The sequence below is a fragment of the Dermacentor variabilis genome, chromosome 3 (assembly GCF_050947875.1).
Source record: "Dermacentor variabilis isolate Ectoservices chromosome 3, ASM5094787v1, whole genome shotgun sequence".
In the NCBI taxonomy this organism is placed as follows: domain Eukaryota; kingdom Metazoa; phylum Arthropoda; class Arachnida; order Ixodida; family Ixodidae; genus Dermacentor; species Dermacentor variabilis.
In genome coordinates, this window is record NC_134570.1 from 122,052,938 (window position 1) to 122,079,840 (window position 26,903).

General features: G+C 46.3%; 1 protein-coding gene across 1 annotated transcript; it reads left to right on the plus strand.

Moving 5' to 3' along the window:
• Positions 1-1,644: 1,644 nt before the first annotated feature.
• Positions 1,645-25,419, plus strand: LOC142574715 (neprilysin-11-like). The gene is made up of 7 exons (XM_075683740.1): positions 1,645-1,761; positions 9,783-9,887; positions 12,572-12,625; positions 15,237-15,340; positions 21,690-21,757; positions 23,408-23,523; positions 25,321-25,419. Exons 2-7 carry the CDS (start codon positions 9,798-9,800, stop codon positions 25,417-25,419), a joined length of 531 nt encoding a protein of 176 aa, XP_075539855.1. The 5' UTR covers positions 1,645-1,761; positions 9,783-9,797.
• The last annotated feature ends 1,484 nt before the right edge of the window (positions 25,420-26,903 follow it).

Here is a 26,903-nt window from a genome sequence, read left to right on the forward strand (position 1 = left end):
GGCGTGCGACGACGCATTCCAAGAACTGCGACGCGTTCTCACCTCGCTTCCAGTACTGCGCCACTTCGATCCCTCTGCTGCAACTGAGATCCATACGGACGCTAGTGGAGTCGGGCTCGGCGCTGTTCTTGCACAACGTAAGGATGGCTTCGAAGAGTACGTCTTCGCGTATGCCAGCCGCACCCTTACCAAAGCCGAGGCGAACTACTCGGTTACTGAGAAGGAATGTCTGGCCATCATTTGGGCTATCGGAAAATTTCGCCCTTATGTGTACGGGCGTCCATTTGACATCGTGACCGACCATCATGTCCTATGCTGGTTATCTTCACTAAAAGATCCAACTGGTCGGCTCGCCCGTTGGGCACTGCGCCTACAAGAGAACGACATCCACGTTGTTTATCGCTCAGGCCGAAAGCATTCAGACGCAGACGCTCTATCCCGGTCGCCCCTGCCTTCTGGTCCTGTCCCCTCGTCTATTTCCACCTGCGGAGCCTTCGCCCTCAACATTTCCGACATCACTAGAGCAGCGAAAAGACCCATGGATCTCTTCGCTTATTGACTTCCTGTCTAGCCAGACGCCAGCGCCGATCTCTCGGACGGTTCGTCGTCAAGCCGCGCACTTCATCATTCGGGATAACCTGCTGTACCGCCACAACTACAATTCGAATGGCCGCAAGTGGTTGCTTGTTATGCCCCGCACCTCCACCAAATACAACGGGGGTGTTGGCCTAGCAGCACTAGTTTTAGGTTGTAGCGCTAGGCTTAAACAGGTCGGCGCTATATCAAAACGGGGAAGCCAGCACTTCTCGTTGTCTTCTCTTACGCTAACACCATGCCCACTGCCCACTGCCTTCAGTACAATCAATCAAACAAACAAACAAACAAACATGGAATATGAGAGTCATTGTATTGTGTCGCTTGTATCTAAGTTTCTGCCGGTCAACCATTCTGCGCAAATTTGAATATTTTGAATCAATTCCCTGACAGTATTCGCGCAACGGATTTGTGTTGACCTTATGAGCCCTACAAATTGCCCTTGGCGACACGAAATGTGGTTGAAACGGAATGACGGAGCCAATTATTGAGGTCGCATCGATGACTGCATCATGGCCGTATACCTGTGCAAGTTATTGACAAGTTATCAATAGATTGTGATAATTACTTTTCGACTCTGTGCACCATACGCCTTCTTGCTTTCGTGCTAAAAAAGAAACTGCCAAAACTCATCTTAGCTTAAGTAAAGCAAGATTACACGTTTACGCACAATATTGTGCACATTAGTTAATGCATAATAATCAGCGTTAACCTGCATGAGAAATTGCGACGGAGCAAAACGCAGGAAACGGTGGACAGTTTTGTCGCATGGCCATTTGAAAGAGAGATAAGGGAATGGAAATAATTGACTCATATTAAGTAGCGCAGTTTTACATCGTAGAATTGTAATCATGTACTAACAATTTCTTAACCAACCTTTTATTGTCGGTCACATTTGCCAACTATGATATACACTTTCGTAAACAGTGAATAGCTATAGGATCCGCTAATTTGCATCACGATACGAAGGCGGCAGCTTGCACGTATATATAAGACGCTTGAGAAGATAACGTCCTCTGCCGGAAACTCGCAGACTCCCTTCACCGAGATCATCGGCAAGGTCACGGAACGCCTCAGTGGCACCTACCGAGCCACTCCGGAGGTTGTGCTTTGGAGCAAGGAGTACCTGCAGTACCTTTCGCACCTGTTTCACCAGCCCGTCATCAGGTGAGAACCTCGCGTGTTTTTCATTACTTCATTCTTTCTCGTTCCTTTAACGGTACGAAGGGGTTGCTGGCGAGGAAAGGATTTGCGCTTCGCAATCGGGGTGTATGAAAAAAAAAAAACCCTCTCTTATCAAAGCCTTAAATAGAAAGGTTGGAAAACTCACACATGAAAGGTGAGCGCGCACTGTTTGACGGACGTGTATACCGCCGAAGCTGAGAGGTCCCTGGAGCGCCCTTGTTTGATTGGAGGAGGAGGAGGAACAAGGAGGGTGGACAAGGCATTGGGGTGGCGCCGATTGGTTCGAACCCCGAACCAACGCTGCGTGGAACGACGTGTGCCGACGCAGCGTTGTACGTTACGCCACACCCCGTGGACTTCCGAGGCAGACGCTGCAGCAGCGTTGGGAGCGACGCGAGTACGTATCTCGGCCTAAAATGATTCCGGCCGACGGGACCGTAGCCGATGTCGCCGACCCGCGCCTGCGTGCGGCCGTAGTGGTGATGCCCCGGTCGTGCGGCAAAGCTCACCGAGCTGCGGGAGGCACGTCTGGCTGCGCTCGAAGAGCGGGAACAGATGCGTAAGGAGATCGAGGCAAATTCTGCGATGCCTTGTCGTGCATCCTAATGTCCCGAGAAGAAGGTAAATAATAGATGGCGCATAATTAAGCGTATACCTACAAATGCTACTCTGCAATGACCTTCTGAGCATCTGGAAATCACGTCGGGGGAGTGCGTCGGGCACGTGGCTGAGTTGTATGCGATGCTTCGGTATGCCGCTCACTCAGCATAGCGTGGAGAGCCCCGTAGTTTGGTTCATGAGCACCGTGCGCATATGCGGATATTCAGTTATTGTGAAAAGAAAAAAAAAAGTGGGGAAGAAATTGACGTAATTTATTCTCTAGATTACTACGATTCGTAAGGACAATGTACACCTAAATTAAGCGCCAGGCTGACTCCTGTACACTTTATTACTATCAAACGCTAAGCCTCACTTTACACTTCATGCTTCATAGGAGCATTGGTTAGGGGCAGTTACTGTTATTTGAGGCAAAAGGAAAATAACCGCTGATGGTTATTTTTCTTTCTATACTGGCACTAGCTTTTTTCCGGGGCGCATATAGCGAAGACGAATTAACACACACGAAAAAACAAACGAAAGAAAACGCCATCGCAACACATGATGATGCGCGTCATTTTGTGTGTGATCGTGTTTCCTTTGTGTACGGCTTTTTAGAGAAATACGCAGAGCAACTTCGCATCTATAATGAAGAACCAACTAACCGATATCTAGGGTATCCCAGCTAACGTTATCCAAGCTATTCAACAGCAACAACAGCAAAAAAAAAAAAATCATAGACACGATGCAAGATACAAGGATAAGATCTACGGTGCTCTGTCGCCAGCATTCTGACAACTGAACACCGTATAGGTTTTAAAATCGTATCTTGTACCGTTTTTTTTTTCATAATTGTTTTCGAATATCGCAACAGATGGTGAAGGTGTTCACGGAGTTTTCTTGCTGCGCGCGATGATCCGATCAGTTGACAACATGAACTCCGCTAAATCAGAGTGGCATAGATTTTTGGTGAGAACTTATAACTTGATAGGAATGGACTTAACGCGTGTGATAGGTTTCAAACGTCGGATACGAAATGCTTGAAGTAGTATGAGCACTAACAAGCGCTCACTGCGTCAGTTTGCTTATTGCCACGTCCGTATGACATTGTCAAGCTTGGAAGCAAAGGCAAAAGGGTGCTCATATTCACAGTCAAAATCTTTTCATGTGTTATAACATCTTAACCTGAGGCTTGGTGGTGCGTCTTCAAGCCTAATATGAAAGCATCTCAAAGGAAGGGGCGTGACAAGAAAGAAGGGAAAACGGGATAAGGAAAGAGCTCGGCGTCGTGTCCTACTCGCTCTGTATATCTTGTCCCACCTTTCGCACTTATTTATTTATTTATTTATTTATTCATTTATTTATTTATTTAGCAAACACTGCCGGCCTGTATTACAAGCCTTAGGCAGGTGTTGGGTACAGATAATAAATACAGAGAAAACGTACCTTGCAACAGAAGAAGCAAACAACGAGACTCGACCAGAGTCCAAAACGCAGTAGAATCAAGTACAAAAAATAAAACGCTCGACTCGAAACCAATTACTTGTGTGCCCTATTGTTCACTCAGGGCTTGTAAAAACATGTTCACCGTTTCGGAACTGACCACGTTTTCAGGCAGATCATTCCATTGAAGAATGGTGCAGGGAAAAGATGAGTATTTAAAAACATTTGTTTTACACAAAAATGCGCCGACTTTTTTAGAATGATAGGAACGCGCAGGGCGGTGGGTAAGGGGCCCAACTGAAATGCCTTCCTCTAGTTTTATTTTATAATGATAATATAAGTAAAACAATTTTAGTCGTTCGCGGTGGCGTCGGATGTCCAACTGTTCGAGTCCTGCGGTGTGCAGCAGGGCTGTTGGCCTATATTCCAGCTGTAACCATTAAATATAAACCTGACTGCTTTGCGTTGGACATTTTCTATTTTCAGTTTGTTACTTTCGGTTCAGGGATCCCATACCGCCGCAGCATATTCTAATAGCGGTCGTACATAGGTTTCATAGGCTAAAAGCATTATTTCTTGAGTAGATTGTGCTAGTGTTCTCCTCAAGTAATGCAGTTGTCTTAGGGCTTTCTTTTTCAATATACGAGATATGCGCATTCCATCGAAGGTCACAGGTTGTGTGAATTCCTAAGTATTTAAAGGTATTTACACCTGGTAATACCTTAATGCATACATATACGAATTAAATACCTACTCAAGCATCTATCTACCAAGATAATTGATAACATCATTACGTGATCTGTATGATTGCCTAACACTCGTTGATCTGCTGCAGTGATGCGAAAACTGTTTCGCTTATACAGCACTGTAGAATATACCGGGCATACAATACAGTGGTGTAGTCAGAAATCTTTTTTTTCTGGTGTCTGTGTGTGTTGGGGGGGGGGGGCGGTCGCACTTGTCTTGAGAAAGGAAAAGAGGAGCAGAGAATTTGTTTCTTTTTTCGCACGTGTCAGGAATTCACGGTATACGCGCCTATATACACACGGTATATAGACATGTCAAATGTACATGACCTTAACCGCCTTGGACTTTCAACAAAGACCGCGGTTAAAAGTCGGTGCATTCGATGTCTCAGAGAGACTGTCAGATTCCTTCAGAATATTGCGCGCTCAGGTGTTGGAGCCAAATCGTGTGGCCTACGTCGCAGAGGTTTAGTGACCATTTGTCAGCGGCGACAACAGAATATGCCACGTATATGACATTTCGTCACGCGGCTTCTCACTACCTTGCTCCGTCTGCGACTACTACAAATTTTTGTCCAGTATCCGACCGACTGCAGTGTTGACTGGAGGATGACGCTGGTCTTTAGTTATGTCGCTGACCTTGTGCGTGCTCTCAAGTTCGCTAACTCATGGTGCGTGTATGCGCTCACAAGATGGCATCCACATAATGAGTGCGGTACCAATTCAACAGCAAGTCATACGCATAGTCAAGGAATGTAAATACCTTAATGCATACATATGCGAACTAAATACCTACTCAAGCATCTACCAAGATAATCCGAGAATGAAGGCGTAGTGGAACGCAGCAAATATTACACATAGATCACTTCGGGGCTACAATAAATATGAAGACGCACGAGGAAAGGAGCAATAGTGCCAGCGCTAACGTTCGCAAATGCTATTCTTTGTTTAAAATCATACATCGTGTCGGGAGCGGAAGGTGGCCAAAGATCAGTAGGCCGCTTGGCTTTGGGCGGCCACGCTAAAAACGCAAATGAGGCAGTGCAGGGATGACGTGGGTTGGGCCTCGTTGGAAGCCAGAGAAGCGCAGGGCAAAATTAGTTTTAAAGGAAGACTCGGGAACACGGACGAAAGTAAATGGGCTGCTAAAGTGCGCAAGTATCTCTACGTAGACAAAGAATGAAGGAACAGGTCAGGAAAGTTGGCAACCAAGTACAGGGTAACTGAAAGTGTAAACAGACAACAGGGAGTCAACAGAAAGAAAGTGAGAGAAACAGAGGGAGTGAATAGGATGTAAAGAATGGAAACAAAGAGGATCATGGATATTTACAGGAATGGCAAGAAAAAATTTATAAGGGAACAGTTTTTCGGTGACACAAAAGGCAGCGTCTTGCTGTTTGAGGCCCGACCTAGTTGCCTAAGGACAAAAACATACCGGATGTTTCACCGAACACTTCGAAAGATTCTTAAAAGTTGGCGGTGGCGTATAGCAAGATTGTAGTCCGTGAGCCGGTGCACTCGATGAGGCGGACGTTACTTACGCAAAAAAAAAAAAAACGAAATGCGAAATCTACTAACTAACAAAAAAGCAGTAATTAAGTTTTAACTAATTACTTTATGGCACATATTGTAATTTAAAAATTCTAGCTGGGGAGTTCGCAGGGCGGATCCGCTTGGAACGAATTTTCAGGACATCAGCTTCGAGATATTAGGTCCCTATTTTTGCGGGGAAATGCACTGGCCTTTCAGGTACGTTTGTGCTTCAGTGCATAAAGCGACGTTCATTTAAGAAAGTAAGTGGAGCGACAATGCATTTTTACCGCAATGTTTGACGGTGCATATCTCGCAAATGATGTCATCCGCAGAATTCTTTTCAAGTGTATATGCTTTGCGGGCTCACCCGCTAGGATTTGTAAATTGCCATATGTGCCATAAGGAAATTACTTAAACGCTTATTTTTATTAATTACTCGATTATGCATTCCAATTTTTTGTGCAAGTTCGCCTCTTCGAGTAGACCAGTTCATGGACTAGAATTTTGCTATACGCTACAGCTAATTTTTTTTTAATTGACAGTGTTTGCTGAAACACCTTGCATACACCAGAGCAAATATTCGCAACTGTATTAGGCGTGTGTGTGATGTAGCAGAAATCCGGCGACCACGCAGCACATCCTATTGAAAGCGATCGGATTCACCCGTACGTAACGTCGACTTTCCAAAAGCGTTGAGATCTAAAGTGAATGAAAGCATTAACCGGCTGCATTAGAGATAAGCAAGAGACGTTTAGAGTATTGGTGGAAAAAAAGCAGGAAAGAAATTGATACGACCGCATCCGTTACAGGCACAGGTAACTATACAAGGTAGATACAGAGGTCTTAAGGAAGAGTTAAAAGGTTAATGAGACACAGCCAAATGCTGCACTGATAAATATCTGTAGATTACCTGATTAACTGAAGTAGGCTAGCTGACTATTTTCCACCGCCCCGTTCGGAAGGGGACACCAAGAATTCATTGTATTTCGTTCCCATTTTTGGCCGGGCGGGACTCGTGTAGAAACCCAACTAATTGTGCTTTTAGGTAAGCACACAAGATAACTTAGTCACTACTTGGCCAAATTTTGTAAGTCATGGAGAAAGAGTTTGACCCGCGTAGACAAGTTCGAGGGAGGGGATGGGGAGAGAAGGCGCCCCTGTCTTTCTACTCTAACCCCACCCCTCTCATGAAACTTGCCCACGCGGGTCAAACACGACTCCTCTATAACTGATGTTATGAGTGCAGGTGTGCTAAAAGAATCGTCATTGCTCGGAATCTTAAGAAAAAATATATCCTGTATTAACATACTCTATACTACCGTTGACATATAATTGGCCGTAAGATATCCAGTACAGGACGAAGACGAAATTGTCGTAGCCATGGTGACACGCCCAAAAAAAGGTCCGAAAGCGCCAGTTGGCCGCCGCGGTAAAAAAAGTTGCCGGGCGTGGCCACCCGCAGGCGCCACCTGATCAACTACATGACGTGGCGCGTCATCCTGGAGCTGGGTCCGTACACGAGCCAGCTGTTCCTGGACATCCGGCAGGAGTTCCTGCGTCGCGTCGGGCTCGCCGCGAACGCGCCCCGCTCCGAGCACTGCCTGCACGACCTGCTCGCCGCGCTGCCGCACACGGCGGGCTGGCTGCTGAGGAACGAGTCCGGCCCGCTGCGGAACTCGCAGGTCTCGGCCTCGCCCTTCAAGGCGGAAACGAATTGCGGGGACGTTACGGGCCAAAACTGCGATCTGACTACGAGGCGCGCCGTAGTTGGGGGACTCCGGATTAGTTTCAACGACAACCGGGGAGTTTCTTTAACGCGCCCCCGTCGCATGGGACGTGGGGACGTGGACGGGGGCTCACTCTTAACCACAGCCATGGTTAAGAGTGAGCCCGCGACCTCTTACTCAGCTGCGCAACACCATAACCACCGCGGCGGGTGGCCTTCTTCTTACGCACTCTGAATCTGATGCAACAAGTGCCACCTGCGTCTTCGACTATCAAGATTATTTGGTCTTGCCATTTGTTCAGCGTGTTGGTAAATTGAATGCATATTTAGCGCCAGCAAACAAGGACGGAAGGGAGACGACAGCGCATTGTGTTGTCGTCTCCCTTCCGTCCTTGTTTGCTGGCGCTAAACATGCATTCAATTATTTGGTCGTCTGACCGGGTAACTTAAATGTGTGCCGCGGCTCATACTTTGCTTTAATATGGTGTCGCACTGAATACCGACTTTAACTGTTCTGCCGCATGTTCACACGGCATACACGTTCTCTCACACAAAAGTTGTCAGTATTCGCTCCTGAAGTCTATACTTGACCAATCTGTTCGCGCGGTTTCTAGGTGTTATTGCAATGTACCAACAAGCTGTTCGGCGCTGCTGCAAGTGAACGCAAATTACAAGCGAGAATGCAACCGTTCGAGCAGTCGATTGCGCGGGCTTCGATCTTTTACTACAAAATAAAATGCTAGAACGTGGAAAATAATTTAGTACATGCGGGAGAGTCCGTTCATGTGTATACACTATACTCGCTCATGAATCCAGACTAGACAGTCGTTCGCAGGAAGGTGGGGACTTGATGAGATGAACAGTGGTCGAACAGGGAATGTCGCTGGGTACATTGTTTCGACAAGGATACTTGTGCAATAAAAGAAAGCAGCAGTTAAGGATGCTTTGCAATGCTAGACTAAGTGGGACAGCATTCAACCATGCCATATTCGCTAATCTATATATATATTATTTTACGTGGCAGAAACAGGCATGAATGTTCAGACACGCACGCAAAAGATACCCTAAACATGGCGTCAAAAGCCAATAAAAAAAATGTAGCTTCGCCTTCGTCGTCCCTGGTTCGCTAGTCCTAGCTTAATTCATTATCCCTTATTCTTCTTCTTTTATTTACAGAGAATATTTTTAGACAAATGTTCAAGTTCTTGACTGCATATGTTCACAGTCAGCCCGCATTAGCGTAGAATAAAACAAAAAGAACTTTCCAAGCAAATAAGGTGGTTACGAAATTTCTGCAGACAATATGCACCTAGCATGCACCTACACAGAAGCGGGCCCAACGTCTGAAACGTTCTTGCCTGCAAGAACTCTTTGAATCCGTATGGGACATTGCTGCTTTACATTAACGGCAACCTGGCGTGCACGTAATAGAGATCACCGCATGCTCCTTTTGAAAAATGGGTTGTCTTGAAAGAGGGGACACTAACAACAACAAGAACAAACAAAAAGCCAAGGGAAAAAAAGCAATGCTACAGCCGCAGGGCATAAGGTAGTATGACAACTTATCTGTATCAGTTTGGACAAAAAAAAAAAAAACACTGCCTTAGGGCCGATTTACGCTCGAGCCGCCCATCGCCGCAAGCCGCACCGCACGCGTGCGGTCGCGATAAAGATTGCACGTATCAAACACTTGTGCACAAATTTCGCTTTACAATGTGCAAGGCATACACTGTGCACACAGTGTAAATGGTAATTTCTGCACAAGTGCTGGATACGTGAAATTTTTCGCGCGACCGCAAGCGTGCGGTGCGGCTTGCGGCTACGGGCGGCTCGAGCGTGAATCGGCCCTTAAATATACTGTCATTCGCTGGCCCCGCATTTTGAAGGCTCAGATTTGGATCACATCGCCGGTAACTGTGCTTACATCGATGGCTTTTTCCTCTTCTTCGTTATTGTAGAAACAAGTCGAGAGAATGTGCGAGGAACTGAAAGCCACAATGGCTCACAACTTGGACTACAACGAGTGGATGACCCCGGCCACGAGGCAGCACGCCCTGTCTAAGGTATATATGTGATGTTATTGGGTGCAGGATCACTCCAGAAAGAGGCAGAAGCAGCGCGCAGAAGTGCAAACGCACATCAGACTTGTATTGACGCACATAACACAAAAAAATTGGAGGACGCTTAAGCTTCGCCTTCAAGAGTGGAACGCGACAGCGTTCCCGTCGACCCGCCAATGGGTATTGGGCTACGGCGCAGAGACAACGCGCCCCGCATCGGACGCGGTGAGCGTCAAGCAACGCAGCGTTCGGCGCGACAACGAAATGCGCGCCTCAGCAAGCAACGCACGCCTGAGCCTTCTAAGGTAACACCGCGTTCACTAGAGGCGCTTTTGTACCGCTTTGAAGCATCGAACTCGTGGCTCAGTGGTAACGTCTCCGTCTCACACTCCGGAGACCCTGGTTCGATTCCCACCCAGCCCATCTTGGAAGTTGCTTTTTATTTATGAAATGCCTGCCGTGATTTATCGCTCACGGCCAACGCCGCGGACGCCGACGCCGACACCGACGCCGACGCCGACGACACCGGCTTTTCTGCGACACGAGCTCCTTAACGCTATCGCGTTAAAAAAAACGGCACAGACTTGCGACAGTACCCTAAAATACCTCTCAGACGACATGCAGCTATATATATATATATATATATATATATATATCGGTCAATTATAATCGGCCTACAGTTCAGGCGGAAGCGCGTGTCGCCGTGTCGGAGACCTCGTGGAACCGATGTCGGCCAGCGGGATCGGGCAGCAATGTCGGCTCGATCGCCCCGGTTCAGGACCGCCAGCCCTCCTGGGCCAGTTGCCCAGCGGAAGAGCGGGGCGAGGTAGCCCCTCAGCGGGTGACAGCGTTGACTCGGGTGTGGCGTAGTGACGCGGCCAGCGATAGCTCCTACGGGCCGGACGCCCAACGAGGAAGCTCTTTGCCGTCGAACGCTGAACCTCGCGCACTGCTCACGCCACGGGCCACTCTCTCTCGCGCCACGCTTTTCCAGGCGCCAATGCAATGAGTTCAGTAACTTCCTTATGCCACATGGAAGGCCTGGCAGCGTCGCATCGCATTTCTAGCGCATCACATTCATGTAAACAGCAGTAATGCGCTAGGAAGGCGCATCGCATTATTGCGCCAGGCGAGGGTAGATTTACGGGCGCGAGTCCGTAACGCGTGAGCGCTTACACAGGTCTTTTTAACGCGATAGCGTTAAGGAGCTCGTGTCGCAGAAAAGCCGGTGTCGTCGGCGTCGGGTGTCGGCGTCCGCGGCGTTGGCCGTGAGCGATAAATCATGGCAGGCACTTCATAAATAAAAAGCAACTTCCAAGATGGGCTGGGTGGGAATCGAACCAGGGTCTCCGGAGTGTGAGACGGAGACGCTACCACTCAGCCACGAGTTCGATGCTTGAAATCGGTACAAACGCGCTTTTAGTGAACGCGGTGTTGCCTTAAAAACGTGCCGTAGAATGTTATACTGCGGTGTATATCGGTAATTATGAGCACGTAACTTACAGAAGTCGCATTTACACGAATAGCGAAGTACGTTTCCGCTACATTTCTTCTGCGCTTACCACACACGGAGAGCCATCTTGCGGCAAACACAGAAGACCCCTCCTCTCAATGTACGGCGCTGCCCCGACAGGGGGCGCGCCATGCGCGCATTGGGGCTGTGCTGTGCGCGGACCGGTGCCAGGCGCGTTGCGGCCCCGACTCCCTCTCCCCTGGCGACGCTTCGCCGTGCTCCCACGCGGGTTGCAGAATCAAGCGCCGTTCCTTTCTTTAGATTACTATCTGTCTATCTCTCTGCCCGTGCCGATCACGACGTTTGGCTGGCGTAGATCGTTTCCCCCTCCGAGACACCGAGTTCTTTGGTTCGTTCCGTTTGCTCAGGCGCACGTTTCGTTGCTGCGCAGAACGCTGCGTTGCTCGACGCTCTCCGTGTGATAGGTGGGCGCGAAGTCCGATGCGGGGCGCCTCGTAAGTGATCCCTGCGCCGTAGCGCTTTGTCTTAGACCCCTTGGCGGGTCGATGGGAACGCTGTCGCGTTCCACTCTTGAAGGCGAAGCTTAAGCGTCCTCCAATTTTTGTATGCGTTCTTAACGCCAGGTCCCGTCACTCCGAATCATAGAGCGTTTAGACCTTCGCCTTATAGACCTTCGCCATCCGTAATTGTCGATGTCGGAAAAAGTTGAGGCCACAAAGCTGACGTAAAGGCCATACAGTAAGCAAGTGTACCTGATTTTTTTTTTCACATAACTAATGCCAACTATAAAAATATAGTGGTGCAGCTTGAAATGGGACCGACGAAATATTGTGCGCAGTCGTTTTTAGTTACCCGAGGCAATTTTTTTTTTCGAAATACAATTTTTTAGTTTATTAGTTCCATTTACGCGTGCAATCTTTTGAATTTTCGTTTTAGGGCGTAAGCTGTATTTGAAAAGTTCTAGAACGTGTTCACAAACACGCAGTGAAGTTGCTCTCGCGACGTTATATTTAACGCGGTTCTTATTTCAGGGATCCGATGATGGCCCGCGCCATACGCAACGAAAGAAAAAAAAAATGATGCTTTCGGAAAATATGAGCGCTTTCAGTCGCGTTTCCCCACAACACACGCGTGTACACTGCCGTGTTCTGATGTCTCAGCAACGTGGCAACACCTCGCGTGACCCTCGCGTGCCTCACGCTCTCTCCCACAGGTTCAGCGCATGAAGTTCGTTGTCGGTGACCAGAACGAGGCCCTCGTGGAAGACGTAAGTTTTGCGAGCTGACCGGCCTGTGGCTTGTTCGGCTATGGCACGAAACTGAACGTCGCCTCAAACAATGCCGCCGCAATAAAAACAAAGCTGAAGGTATCTTAAGATTCATGTCCACCCCGAGAGAGAGAGAATGTGGTTTTCAGGAAGCACATTGAACGCCTGTTAAATGTTTCGATATAGTATGATCTTACATTGTTTTTAAATACTGAATATACTTTGTTCGTAAAATTTTGATTTTAGACGTACCAGAAATTCGTTACAATCTCCTAAGCGTCTGCATTCCGGTAGACGTCACCAAAATCCAAAGCCTTTACACGTAGTTTCAGTTTTGATTCACATTCAGGAAGCATTCAGTTCACTTCCATGCTTTTAATTAAGCTATTCAGCACGTGCCACAAATGTGCAACAGGAATGCCTTCTTACGTATGTCTTACCGTTTAGCTCAATAGGTGATGTCCAAGTCCAGCCCCTAACGTCAGTTCCCTCGGAACAACAGAAACAAATCTCGAAGGCTATGCTTTTCGGGTTTCAAGCGCCGGAATCGGTTGCAGGAACAGGAAGCACGTCTTGGACGTCACCTATTCCCTTATCTTAAAAGGACACTAGAAGGCAACTTATTCTGCTCAGACTGGTAAACTATTCTTTCAAAACAGTATCCTTAATTCGCTCGGCGTTGATTATTACCGAGTCTGGCGACTACGGCCCAGAGTCTTTAGTGACAGGTGGCAGATATATAATTTGCTGGTTAATATGATAATAATTTAGCGAAATGTGCAGTAGTTCTAGTTAGTCCTTGATCAAGTAACATTACCAGTGCTGACTAACAGTTTGTACACGCGCGAGCTGCACGACTTTTTGCATTGCACTGAGTAGTGACTCGTGTGTCAGCACGCTGTCTGGCCACGCCCCGAAAAAAAAAGAAACAAAAATACATCTACCTGAAATCGAACACGTGTGTAGTTGTTTAGACACTTGTTTCACTTCTATCGTTTCACGCTAAGTTCCCGTAGTGAAATAAATGCTTTTCTTGGTAATGCATCCTTAAAATGCCCCGTTAAAGTTTTGCGCCTCCTTTTGTGACCTTTGTTTGCCCAGGTAATGCCCCGGTTAATAACGAACAAGTAGAAAAAAATACAATTCGTTGATTGTGCAATATCACATACAGACGCCGCCGAAACGGCAGGCAATGCACAAAGTCGTGAGCAGGGACGAAAGCACGAAAACCGCTGACTCACTCCATTGCAATGTAAAATTAAGCTCTTTGGTGATTAAGTTACGGCTCCGATGCTGCATGGAAAGTTTTTTTCCCGCGATTTCCTCGTTTGCTCGGACGGAGAACTCAATCTACCAGTAATTTAAAGACACCAGTACGAGTACTTGTAGTGATATATTGTCTCTATAAAAAATTTTCTTTTGTCTGCTTAATTGTCGTGAATTTTCGGTTTTCTACAGAAAATTCATTTCCTTCTTTTGACTAGATCATGTCGATTGAGTTGCCTTTCGTAAGTACGGACTCTGCTCCTACCGCAAGACCTGATAGGGCTGATTCGCGAAGATTAGGTTAATGGGTAGCCCGCGCAACTCAGCAATTGCGGAAGCCAATTAAGGCAGAACAAACGACCCGACCATCGCATGCATGAATTCTTCCTAGCGGTGCGCTGGAAAACTAATTTCCACCAAGTCTAGAAGGAAACAGCCGGAGTGGTACAGTTCACTGCATGTATGGTGCGTCGACTTACAGCAAGAGCTAGGTCGTGGCCACTTCAATATTACTCATTGGCGGCGGCATTCCCACGGGGCGAAATAAAGAAACGCTCGTGTAACCAGATTTAGGTGCACAATAAAAAAAAAAAGAATCGAAATCAGGGGAGGCTGGATTACGCCTCGAGAGGCCGTCGCCCTCGATGTTCCCGACTCGATATGGCGCAATAAAAGTGCCTAATATCGCGACGTTATCGCGGGAATCCATTCGCGAAAGCTGTAGTTAGACCAGGGCGTCCAGGCGTTGGCGGACGCACACCGTATCGGGCGTGTACAAAACAGCACGCGTCAAGCACGACAGAGCACGTGGGACCCACAATGGAGGTTGCCTCCCCCAATGTTTGGGCGTGGCTTGGGTCCCCTGTTTGCCAATTCTCTACTACAGAGCTTTGGAATGGGTATACCCAAGCCACACCCGTCAGCTCTATTGTAGGTTCGGCGAACTGGCGAAGCGAGCTAGACGTACCCCCTGCATATCGAGCGCACTTTCCTCTTTTTCTTTTTGTATATAATTTTCGTAAATATATTGTTAAACCAAGAAGAGCCTCGTGATCTTTGGCGGCGAGCTCCAAGCAACCGACGGAGGCAGCCAGCATTATTTACCATTATCACGTCTTAATTGGTTGTTAATACTGGTTGCTAATACTTTCACGAATGCGTCGGGGTTTCACGTGTGACCTTTCACAACGTTTTTTTTTTTTCCTAGTCTTATTTCTTTAAGCAAGCGTATACACGACGAGTCGCTCAGTTTGCTGACCTTTTGTGGAGCGGTGTCGGGAAAACACCATACCGTGACGTTTTTTTCAACGGCCTATACCACCTAACCACTTGTTTCTCGCTGCAGACCGAATACCAGGACACGTACGTCATTCTTGTCGTCAAGCTGATGGTCTCCGAAGCCGAACGAGAGTGGCAGAAGCTCGCATGGAACCGACCAGAGTTCATCGAGTGAGTCCAGTGAGGGTGTGGATGGTCATACACACGGTGTACGAGTCGAGCATTTAATGTCCCATTGCGGTGAATGCACGCATTAAATAAGTAATCATTCATATATCCAAGGATGGCTCGTTGGCCTCAGTGCGAATGCTAGCGTATGAAGAACCACAAAGAACAGTAGGCGCTGTCATGACTATCGAAGCGAGCACATTGTTCTTATGCACGAACATGGCTAGTTTTCTGCTTTACCCGCCATGGTTGCTCAGTGGCTATGGTGTTGGGCTGCTGAGCACGAGGTCGCGGGATCGAATCCCGGCCACGGCGGCCGCATTTCGATGGGGGCGAAATGCGAGAACACCCGTGTACTTAGATTTAAGTGCACGTTAAAGAACCCCAGGTGGTCGAAATTTGCGGAGTCTTCCACTACGGCGTGCCTCATAATCAGAAAGTGGTTTTGGCACGTAAAACCCCATAATTTTTTTGAGTTTTCTGGTTTGTTCTTTTCTTTCTTTCTGTGTGTGTGTGTTTGGCAGGGGGTTGTCATGAGTGGCATGCACGTATACCTACGGTATCTACAAACACTGCGGCATAGTTCTGTGCTCTCGGCGTTTCATAATAGCAGGAAAGAAGTTTGGGCGTTTTGGTGCGATGTTTGATGGTGCGCTATGTTGATGCGCTATGTGTCCCAGTTTGTATGTTTCGTAATAACGCACCGCATTTGCGCTAACTATAACTCAATCTGCACCCCTTCCCTCCCTTCCGAAATTTCCGGCTTCAGACTCGCGTTATATTCAGGTACGTGCACCAATATGGCGGCAGTTTTCTCGTCTGTCACCTCGCGCACGCTTCTGTTAAGTTTTGTAATAGCCTCAAATAAATACAAAGAACAGCCATTTCTTTATGAGGAAAAAAAACGAATATATAAACGCTTAGGTATTGCTTTTGTTTCATTACGAGGATCAACTTTACAGTTGTTATCGTCGTTGTTGTCTTAATTGCTGTTTGAGTTTTATGTATGGTTGTTTTCGTTGTTGGTCTGGTGTCTTTGCTCAAGCGCCATTCAATGCTATTAAAAATACAGTGAACTCCGGATAAACGAAATCCGCTTAAACGATAATGCCGGATAAGCGGAACAATGGTATCAAATTTGGTTGGCCGCCCAAAGGCCAAACGCTGGCGAATTTCGGACAAACGGATCCAATCGTTTTGTAAATTTTGGTTAAACGGAATTTTAACTGGAAATATCCCCTAGCATCAGCGCACGCAACAGCAAATCCGCCAGACATCCCAAACCGACGTGCCATAAATAACGAAGGAAATGCAATCCACCAGGCAGTTCACCGAAAATTAGGACCTTATAGTAGGACCTTATAGTCAGGCTGCCAATGCTGTTTGTTCACCCAGTAGCGATATGAAACCTCAGATGATGCCCTTGTTGCTTGGTTTGAAGAGACAGGTGAAAATATAATCGGTAAAATTCGTGGCGAAAGCTATGCTCCTGTTAACGAAAGCACAGATATTACTGTTCCAGCGCGCATTACTGCATCAGGCCTGATGGCAAGACATATGCAGTTGAAAGTCTGCTGCGCTATTTTGAGCTGGAAGACTGAGGAAAGTTACTGGAAATTTATTTCGCGCACAAGCGCTGCCTTGAGCGAAAGAAGTTACAATATTAGGATCAGAGCGCTGTAATGTCTTTCTTTTTCACCACATCATTATCAACACACTCGGACGCTTTTGTAATGAAGTAATTCTTGGGGATTGTTTCGTCCTTCGCCTAAATGAAAGTTGGAATAAACAGAACACATTTTTATGTATCTTTTAGTTCCGTTTAAGCGGAGTCAACTGTATGCAGAAGTGCACATTCGCATTTAACGTTCATCTCCAACTGTGTTGTCTTTCATTCCAGCGATGTGCCGTATTCTTCGTTAGAAGTTTCTTACGACCCAATATACAACACAGTAGGTAAGTTACTCTCCTTCTGTTGGACGGTGTGATACACGTTTGTCGACAACATACACGTACTACAGTCGCGAGTAATACGAGCGGAAACGTTGAATTCGTTGTCAAACGACAATTACTCGAGATCTATGAATTCATATCTGACAAGGTAATAAGTAATAAGTATGCTGTGTCGTTAGTATCATCGAGCACTTTTGTGTGTTTTTTATTGAGCACGTTTGTGAGGCACTTTTGTTTTGCATGTGCGTTTAGCCACCGAGGCTTCTCGAAAGCACTTTTAAGTGTTCCGTTTCATACTATGCGCGAGGGTACATTTTTAACGAATCCCGATGTACGTAGTGCCAGAAACATATTACAAATTTTCACAAATTGCTGGCATTATGCGTCAAGGGATCCGCTCGGCGCATAGCAGATGTGTCTGCGCACGCGCAGTGCGGTCGGTTCCGTATTCTGAATACGCCATAAGCCTTGTAACTTCCCAATCTGTTGTGCTTTAAATGACTTGCCCATTGCAGCTATACACTTATCAAACTACCAGCGCCTTATCCATTGTTATCGCACCGAGAACACTCGCGCTTTGGCTATCCGAATTACAGGCTTCCGATACGCACCCACACAAATTGGAGTTTTCCTCGTTACAATTTGTGCACTGTTAAAAGAAAATACTTATTGTTCATTGCATTTAGCGCAGAACGGCGTTGAGGTTTATAGTGCATTTTTGGCTCGGTGACCTTTACAAAGCGTTTATTTTTCGAATATTCTCTATAGTAACGGCTGAGCTAGTTTTCGTTCGTGCGTTATTTCACTCTAAAGTTCAAACATAACATCGATAGGAATGTAATCTAAAGGCGTTATTTATAGGTGCCTGTGACGCCAGGCATCATGTCATCGTACACAAAGTACGACGCTTAGTGTGAAGCTTACCTATAAACCGCTTCTGTCAATTTCACTCCAGAATTGTGTTGCTTTTATGGCCAATTAGATCTGTGGGAAGTCCGCTAGATGGAGGAAAGTTCAGAAGAGGGGAAAATTGTAATCCGCTGGCTGTAGCACAATGCTGCATAATAAACACACACAAGATTTCCAGAAAGAAAGCTTCGCAGTTGAAGCAAAAAAATAATACAAATAAAAAAATACTGAGCTCTGAATGTAAAGCGACCACCCCGGAAAGACGTTGGTCCTTTGTTTGAGTTCCGGACCCGGACGAATGTTTTCTTCAACTGCGAAGTTTTTATTTTTTTTATTTTGCTGGGAAACCCATGTGTGTTTACTCTGCAGCTTGGTGCTGCCCTTTATCGTTCCTTTTAGACGGCGAGAAAAAAATAAACACGGTGTCGAAGCAATGTCTTACCTTGAAATGTGAAATACTTTCCGTCATAAAGCCTATACAGCAGTGAAATTGTACTGGAGACCTGTCAGAAGCAAGTAAGATGCCCATATCCACCTTTCTTTTTATTTTCATTCATCGCAGTCGTTCCAGGTGCGATGCTTGAACCACCTCTCTACACGGACGGCCTCAGCCCGTAAGTCATTCCCTATGCCACGCGAGAAATAATTTCCTCAATGCATTCCCTAGTCGACTCCAAAAAGGAGGCAGTTGGGAACGGATGTATACCTTGCACAAACATATCAAGGTGTTTCCACAGACAAGCTATAAGTTGCATCATATTATCGTCCTGCAGCACTATCAGGGCTCGAAATTAAGATCCACCAGTGGAGGAACAACCCATGGAGGCTTTGTTCAGCGATCATCACACGAGGACTTACGCGAGCTGGCTTATGTAGCTTGTGCTAGGTTAACTGAAAGAAAACATACATGAAATACGCGAAGTTGTAAATATAGACACGCAATTATTAAATTATTAACCTTTTACCCGTAAGATGGTCAGCCAATTTGTTATAATGCAAGACTTGAAGGTCATCATCCGAGCTCCGTGAGGTCATCATGACCGGCTCCGGACACGCAAAATGCAGGAGCTGCTCATTTCTGCCGAGCAATTTATTTAGACCAATTTCACCCAGGAAACCTACGTCGAACTGCTGCATACCTTCCCGGCACCCATTGCTTCGGGTCACCCAAAAGCACTTCTATAAAGCGCCACCTCGCTATAGATCGCGCGAACCATTAAGCGTCCCTTCTGTGCACCAAGGCTGCGCGGCTTAGTGACTGTACCGTTGTGAACGAGTATGCCATTTCAAATCTCTACTGCTTCGGCAGTAACATTATTTTTGATGGAGCGCGGAATGCCAAAACATTCGTGCGTTTGGATTGTCGTTTAGGAGGGAACCGCGCTAAAGACGCGGACAAAGGTGAAGGCACATCGAAAGCGACACAGTAACCAAACTAGCCGATGTTTTCACGCTACCGAATTTAGTTTCACGATTAGTGTGATTATAATTAGAACCGTTGAGGAGGAGCCTATCCGATGAGCGATCTGAAACCTTCCACTGAAGTCCATGGTGTAGCTTTGGGGAATGGAACGCCACCAAACGTTTCGTCACATATATCATGGCATCGAGATGAGTATTTAGAATGAAAACTCAATACGAAAGCCACCGTCATCAATTATATGTATACATAGCAGTCCGAACACAGTCACGTTTATCAAGGTGTAAATCTTGAATTCTAAGAAACGGACGCTCTCCCGAACTTTGATTAATTGCACAGTCGTGCACGCTTGGAAGTTTTTGCTTATTTTTGTCAAGTTCCAAGGTGGCATCAAATTTACAAGGTCCAATATATGCACCTCTGCGCCAGGCATGGTGCCGTAGAAAAGCTGGTGATGTGGTTGCATACAGTTTTCTGTGAGTTTAGCTCCGACTGATGGACTGATGAAGAATGTTAAGCACACACAAGAAAAAAAGGTTGGATAGTGCCATCGTTCCGCGGGGAAGCTCTCTTTCTTTTTTCCATATTTATCTCGGCCGAAAAATAAACAAAGACGAAAAAAAAACTGTTTTCGAAATATCCAATGTTTCTTTTTTTCAACCGCTTACATCTCTAGTCTGGTAGCGCTTACATTTTTTGTCCTATTTTGCCAACACGCCCAAACAGTCACGTTAGGGCACTGTGGGCGTATACACGATTGTACTGCGGTTACCTATACAACGTTGTCAAAACATGCATCTTTGTAAAACTTACCATCCTTGGAGTCTTAGAGTGCTCCCGTGAACGGTTGTGCCAGGCACGATCATGAGCTACAGACGTGCGGGAATACGTATTGTCTGATTTGCGAAATTTTCAACGCTTCGCCGATATTACTGCAAACGCGTTTAGCCATCCTTGTTCAAGGAACCAGTCTGCTGACCGTGCCTTTCACACCCAGTCGACGGGCTTTAAGCAATGACGAGGTGTCGTACCGGGACTCTGGCCCAAAGGGACGGAAGATCACAAGATAGAGGAAAAGCACTGCCGCACGAGTTTTACTGGAACCCTCATAAACGTGACTTAGCTGTCTGCTGCCGCCACATTGTAGCAGTTTATTATGCGTTTTAGAAGATTGAGCTGCGTACTAATCTATCAAAAGGGTGCCATTGTCACGACATGCAGCTGCCAACTGACGCGTGAAATCATCGAGACAGAGATGATTGATAGTTTCGGGAATAAATTCGTGTCCCAGCCGTCGACTGCTTTGTCTTCAACAGAACTGCATTACTTGCGTTGCCACTAATTGTTTTTTTCCTGTCTGCGCTTGCGTGATGTAGGGCCACGAACTGCCTTCGTATTGCGTTTTGCGGTTCTCAATAAATTGTCGCAAGTTAGCGTTCGTGTGTCTCTCGTCTTCGGTCACCGTCCTCGTCTGGTACAGAGAAGTAAAATACATTGAAATTTTGAGAGACGTGAAAAAAACTGGTTTCTTTCATGTTTGCTTTTCGGAAAAATACGGAAAATCGAAAAAAGAAACAGACGATTGCGCACAGAGCTATGAAAAACCAGACGCATTCATTTATTTAACACTGAAAACAATGTAACTGTAACATTATTGCATCACAAAACTCTCAAAACAGCTTCCGCGCTCAAAATCTAGGCATGATTTCATGTCACGACCGCCGCTACACGGTCTAACAATCCGAATCGAGTTAGTGTAGCCAGAGGTTTAGCTCACTCGGCATGACAGTGCTGACGACAGCCTTTGAAAAATAAACATTTACATACGTCGAAAGGAGTCGCATCGCAACAGAGGAATTCCACCGGGCAGCTCTATTTCATTTACAAATTTATCCTTGTTGAAAAAAAATGAAAAAAAGTTTTCGAAATTTTCAATGCTTTTTTTTTTTCAACCGCTTACATCTCTAGTCTGGCTGCGCTTGAATTTTTTATTCGTATCTTGCCAACACGCCCAAACAGCCACTTTAGGGAACTGTAAGTGTATACACGGTTGTTCCTTTCTTCGTGCAGTGCGCTGAACTTCGGGTCACTTGGATTTCTCATCGCTTCGAAGATGATGAGCTCCCTAATATTCGAAGGCGAGTGCTTGCTTCTCTCGTGGCGAGTGCCGCACGTTTCAGCCGCCCCGAAATAGCGCGTCTCAGTGTCGAGTGCCGCGTGCAGTCGGCGTCAAATGTTCACGGACTGCCGAATTCGAGAAAATGTTGCATACGCCTGCAGTCTGTGCATGCAACCTCTACCGCAAGTACGGGCTAACCGTAAAATACTATATCGTTAGCATATACTAATAAGCTAATATAGAATTGTACATAGTACACGCACAATATTGACACAGTGCGCCTTTTATGGCTGTGCAGACTCATGAACTTTATGCCGACCTGGTTATTTGCATCTCTTTTTGGCAGTTGTTTCTCCAGGGATGAGAGTGTGACGAAAAATCGTATCTTATAACCAACAACGGCGTTTCCGAACTCGCTGGCCAAGCCACGTAACGCATATTTTCGTTGACAACTTAGCTCCTTAAAAAAAAAGCTTTCTTCTCGGGAAAAAAAAAGAAGGTCCGCAATCACAAATAAACTCAGGTATTAACTCGGATATCACGCGAAGCGTTTATATTGACCCGCGTATGCATTGTTTGGCTATTTCCGGGGATCCTTTTCACCGACCTACCGCATATAGCAATTCGTTGCTCAGCGCAAGGCGCACCTGCGCATATTGGAACATTTCCGAATGCTGTCGCCGATTGTATACCGAAAGAATCTTATCTAAATCAGATTGCGCGCTACGTGAGTATCGGTGTATACGTTGTGGAACGTATACGCGAGCGCCAGCGATTACACTGAAATGCACGATGGAGTCGGGTACAAATAGCCGGTGCCCTTGACCCGTGCACGAATCAGATTTCGATGACCGACGAGTGTGCTCGCCATTACAATTGTGACTGACAGTTTGCCACTGACTACTTCTTCACCATCGCTGCAACGCGGCAGTATACATAGGGGCACATGGGAGCGATTATTGAGTGCGTTCCTTTCGAAGCTCTATCAGCAGAATTATAATACTTTCTTTACCGACTAATTAGCTAGACGGTACAAACGGGATCGACAACTGCAACGGCGCATTCCAGTGCGCGCACAGAAGCGAAGGTATCGGACGTACCCCTTGATATCTGCCACTGGAACATTGCGTGCCCGCAGGAGAGAAAGTGACGCATGAAGGTGAATTGCGAATGAGGGTACATAGGCGTCCTGAGACACTCTTGCGCTCTTCAGTTGAGCGCCTTTGCAAGTGAAATGAGCTGTATAACGAAGGAATAGTTATGGCCCGGTTCTAGTACGAGCGATGCTGCGCGCGAACATTACAATGAAGTGACCTGTATAACGACCTAACCTGAATAACGGCAGCTATGGAGGAAGATGACGACGAATGCGCGAGCAGTGGCACGATCCGTTGATGATGATAGTTTTTGCTCGCACACATTAAAATTTCGCGGAACCCTAACCATAAACAGCTTCTCTGTAAAACGCAGATCATTATTTTTGAACAGCTGGTAGTAACAACGGTTTTGGGAATGCCTTTGCACTCAGTGGTCCGTCTGAAAAAAATAAAAATTCTTAAAACGCTGTCTAACTGCATTTCTCCATCGTTCCGCGGTAGGAGAGTGCATCGCTTAAGTGACTAGTCTTGATGATGACTAGCCTAATGACTAGTCTTGCGCTAACTTCCAGGTCGCTGCTTCGACCAGAACGGCACGTACATGTGCTGGTGGGACTCGTCCACGATACGAAACTACAGCGACACTGTGGAACGCTGCTACAACAGCCTCTTCAAGCCCGTCAACAAGGTATTCCATGTATATAGGGTAGTTCAGAGTATTCGGCGGTTACTTTTCGAAAACACCTCTGACCTTTTCTTCTGTTTCTTTTTTTTTGTATTTCTATGAAGAGGGAATAGTATGGTTCATTTACCGGTTGTGTTCCATAAATAAATTGCGACCACTGTTTTTTTATAAACATAAGACAGTGCCGCATTTTCTCGGTAACTACACAAACAGGTAATACGCAATTTCAACGTGTGCGGTATTTCTACTCAACATAATATTTTCGATGATTATTATTATTATTATTATTATTATTATTATTATTATTATTATTATTATTATTATTATTATTATTATTATTATTATTGCGTTAAATCAAGTCTCTAGATCTCTAAACCAGAAAAAAAAACGTGACAAACCTCAGAGCACCGTTATAATCTAACAACTTTTGCACAGCCAGTTTCGGTTTCGTTTCCTGGGAGGACACTATGTCGTGACGTCACAACACAGTATGTGGGCACCCGGGAGCACGACTTCGCGACGTTGTGACACTCGCGCCGGCTCGCTCAGTCGCCTCGCACGCTGCTACTCGTTGTGAGGCCTGATGTAGCAACATAGCAGACATTGCACGTTTTGACGCTCTCTCTGTCTCGCTCGGTCGTCCGTTATGCTGGTGCATCGGCACTCACGACCAGTAGCAACGCACGAGCCGACCGATCGAGCCGGCGCGAATGTTACAACGTTTCAGTAAACTTCCCCCACGTGACCACATACTGTGCCGTAACGTCACGACACAGTATCCACCTGGGAAACGAAAACGAAACTGACTGTGGAAAAACCGTTAAATTATAACGGCGCTCTGAGGCTTGGCACGGTTTTTCCCAACGTTTAGAGCTCCGCGACTTTCATTTGCCGCAACATATGAATAGTCATTGAAGAGGGGGACATACCCGGTGGCACATGCCCAATGGCACAAGTTCGTCCGACGGTTGGTTTCGAACCTACGTGAGCACAGCAGCTAATGTTCTAAAATTAGACCATGAACTACCCAGGGACCGGAGTTGACAGGGAAACGGTTACGTACGTACGTAGATGCATGCATGCATGCATGCATGCATGCACACACACACACACACACACACACACACACACACACACACACACACACACACACACACACACACACACACACACACACACACACACACACACACACACACACACACACACACACACACACACACACACACACACACACACACACACACACACACACACACACACACACACACACACACACACACACACACACACACACACACACACACACACACACACACACACACACATACATACATACATACATACATACATACATACATACATACATACATACATACATACATACATACATACATACATACATACATACATACATACATACATACATACATACATACATACATACATACATACATATGTGCGTACATACCGGAAAGCGTGTAAAGTATCCTAAGAATACTAATCGCAACAAAAGAGAAAAAGGAACCCTCATATGCCAATCTTTGCACGCACGTTACGCAACCCCAGTTGATCAAAATTTATCCAGAGCCCCAATTAAAGCTCTCTTCAAAGGCAGGTCGTGGCTTGGAGTAAACCCCCAGAACGTAATTAACTTCTTGTTTAGCGCAACTCGTTGCGAGTTCAAGAGAATATGCGACACACACTCACTGATGCGAGTAGCCTTGGACGTGTTTCGAGCTCGCTTCGGAATGCGCACCGGAAAGTTCTGGTAACCGTTGTTTGTCGTTTGCGTTGCAGACGGAAATCAACACGTTCCGAAAGGAAGTGGTCACGAGCATGGCAGCCGTGGGCCTCGCCTATAAGGTGCGCCTTGCCCTTCCTGCAGATATTGAATGAGATAATATAATACAGAATTAACGGCAATCGCTTTTTTATTTTTCCGTTTTTTATTACGGGAAAGACTTGTGTCTTACGTGAGGTCGTTGTGGTCATCGTCGATAATGGAGCCAGCGAAAGATGAGAGAGCATCTCTTTTTCGCATCTGGTCGGTCGAGAGGAGGAACAAGCAACTCTTACAGAACTGCTCCCGCTGATGTAGCTTCGCCTCTGCTCAACTCTGGCCGTAAAAAAGCCAGCTTTAGGGGGGCGCAGCGAAAGTGCAGAACGTAAGGGGAAGTCGTGGTTAGCGCGTTGACATGAAATTTATGAGCCAAGGTTTTCACGTGCACGAGCAGTGAACATAAAATTAGCGTCCTGAATATACTTGACGTGAGAGGCGCCTGACGTCCTATGATTGCGAGCTGTCGGAAAGTGCCATAGGGAGGGGACGTCGCAATAAAGTTTGCTCTTTTGGCAGTAAAAATTTAGTTTCACTGTTGCAAACAACGGCAGATTCACCTCCCTCCCTCATATAACCATACAATATGCACTACGATATTCATTAAATGTCTACAGGGTTAACAAAACCGTGAGTGCAAGCAGGGTGGGGAACTTGGCACCCGATTTCGTTCAAGCTTCTTGGAGATATCTGCTATTAAAATAACGCGAGCCTTTCTTTAAACGAGCCCTCCGTGGTTACTTTGGAACTATAGCATTGTATAAGTATACGAACAGTGCATTCGTATTTTTCACGATAAGAGGCTAAATGGCTACCGTAAACAATTTGTTTCTCATAGTTTTTGCGTTGTCTTACTGTGTCATTAAAACAATGTTAAAGGGGGCTACGGTAGTCATTTAGCCGCCCCTGGCAATTAATGCGTATGGGCAGGTTTCCGAATATGCAATAATAAAAAGAAGACCTGAAATAAATTGTAGAGGGATGCTGTAAAAATAAACCGAGAAAAAAAGTGGATCAGTGCGGCGATGCTTAGCTTACCTAAACAAGACACGTCATTTCTGTAACAACATTTGAAGCTGCAGCGTCGCTTTATGCGCGTGCCTGTCAAACCGAATTATTTTCAGTTGTTGTTTTTGATATTACTTTAAATGACTGGTGCTTTTTCCAATGAAATTTAGTCGCTAGTCAGTGGTGATGCTGTAGCACATGTTTTCTGTCCTCGTCCCATGAGGCTGCTTCAATCTTCAGCGTGAACCAACTCGCTTGAATCAAGTTGTCGCCACTGCTCCCAACAGCTGTTCGCATCACAGTCAAAGTTTGTCGCCAGTAAGATTAACGAAGGTTTCAAGCTCCTGCTATACCACCAAACTATAAGTTTAGCGTATTGCACGAATAATATTCATTGCGACCGCGCCAACGGCTGGAACCAAGCGCCACGCGTAGTTATGAGTCGAGAACACTGAAACCTTCAACTGTGTTTGTTTCCCGCAGGGCTTCCGTCTGTTCATGCGCAAATTCGAGGAAGAATTCGAGCACAGCAGCC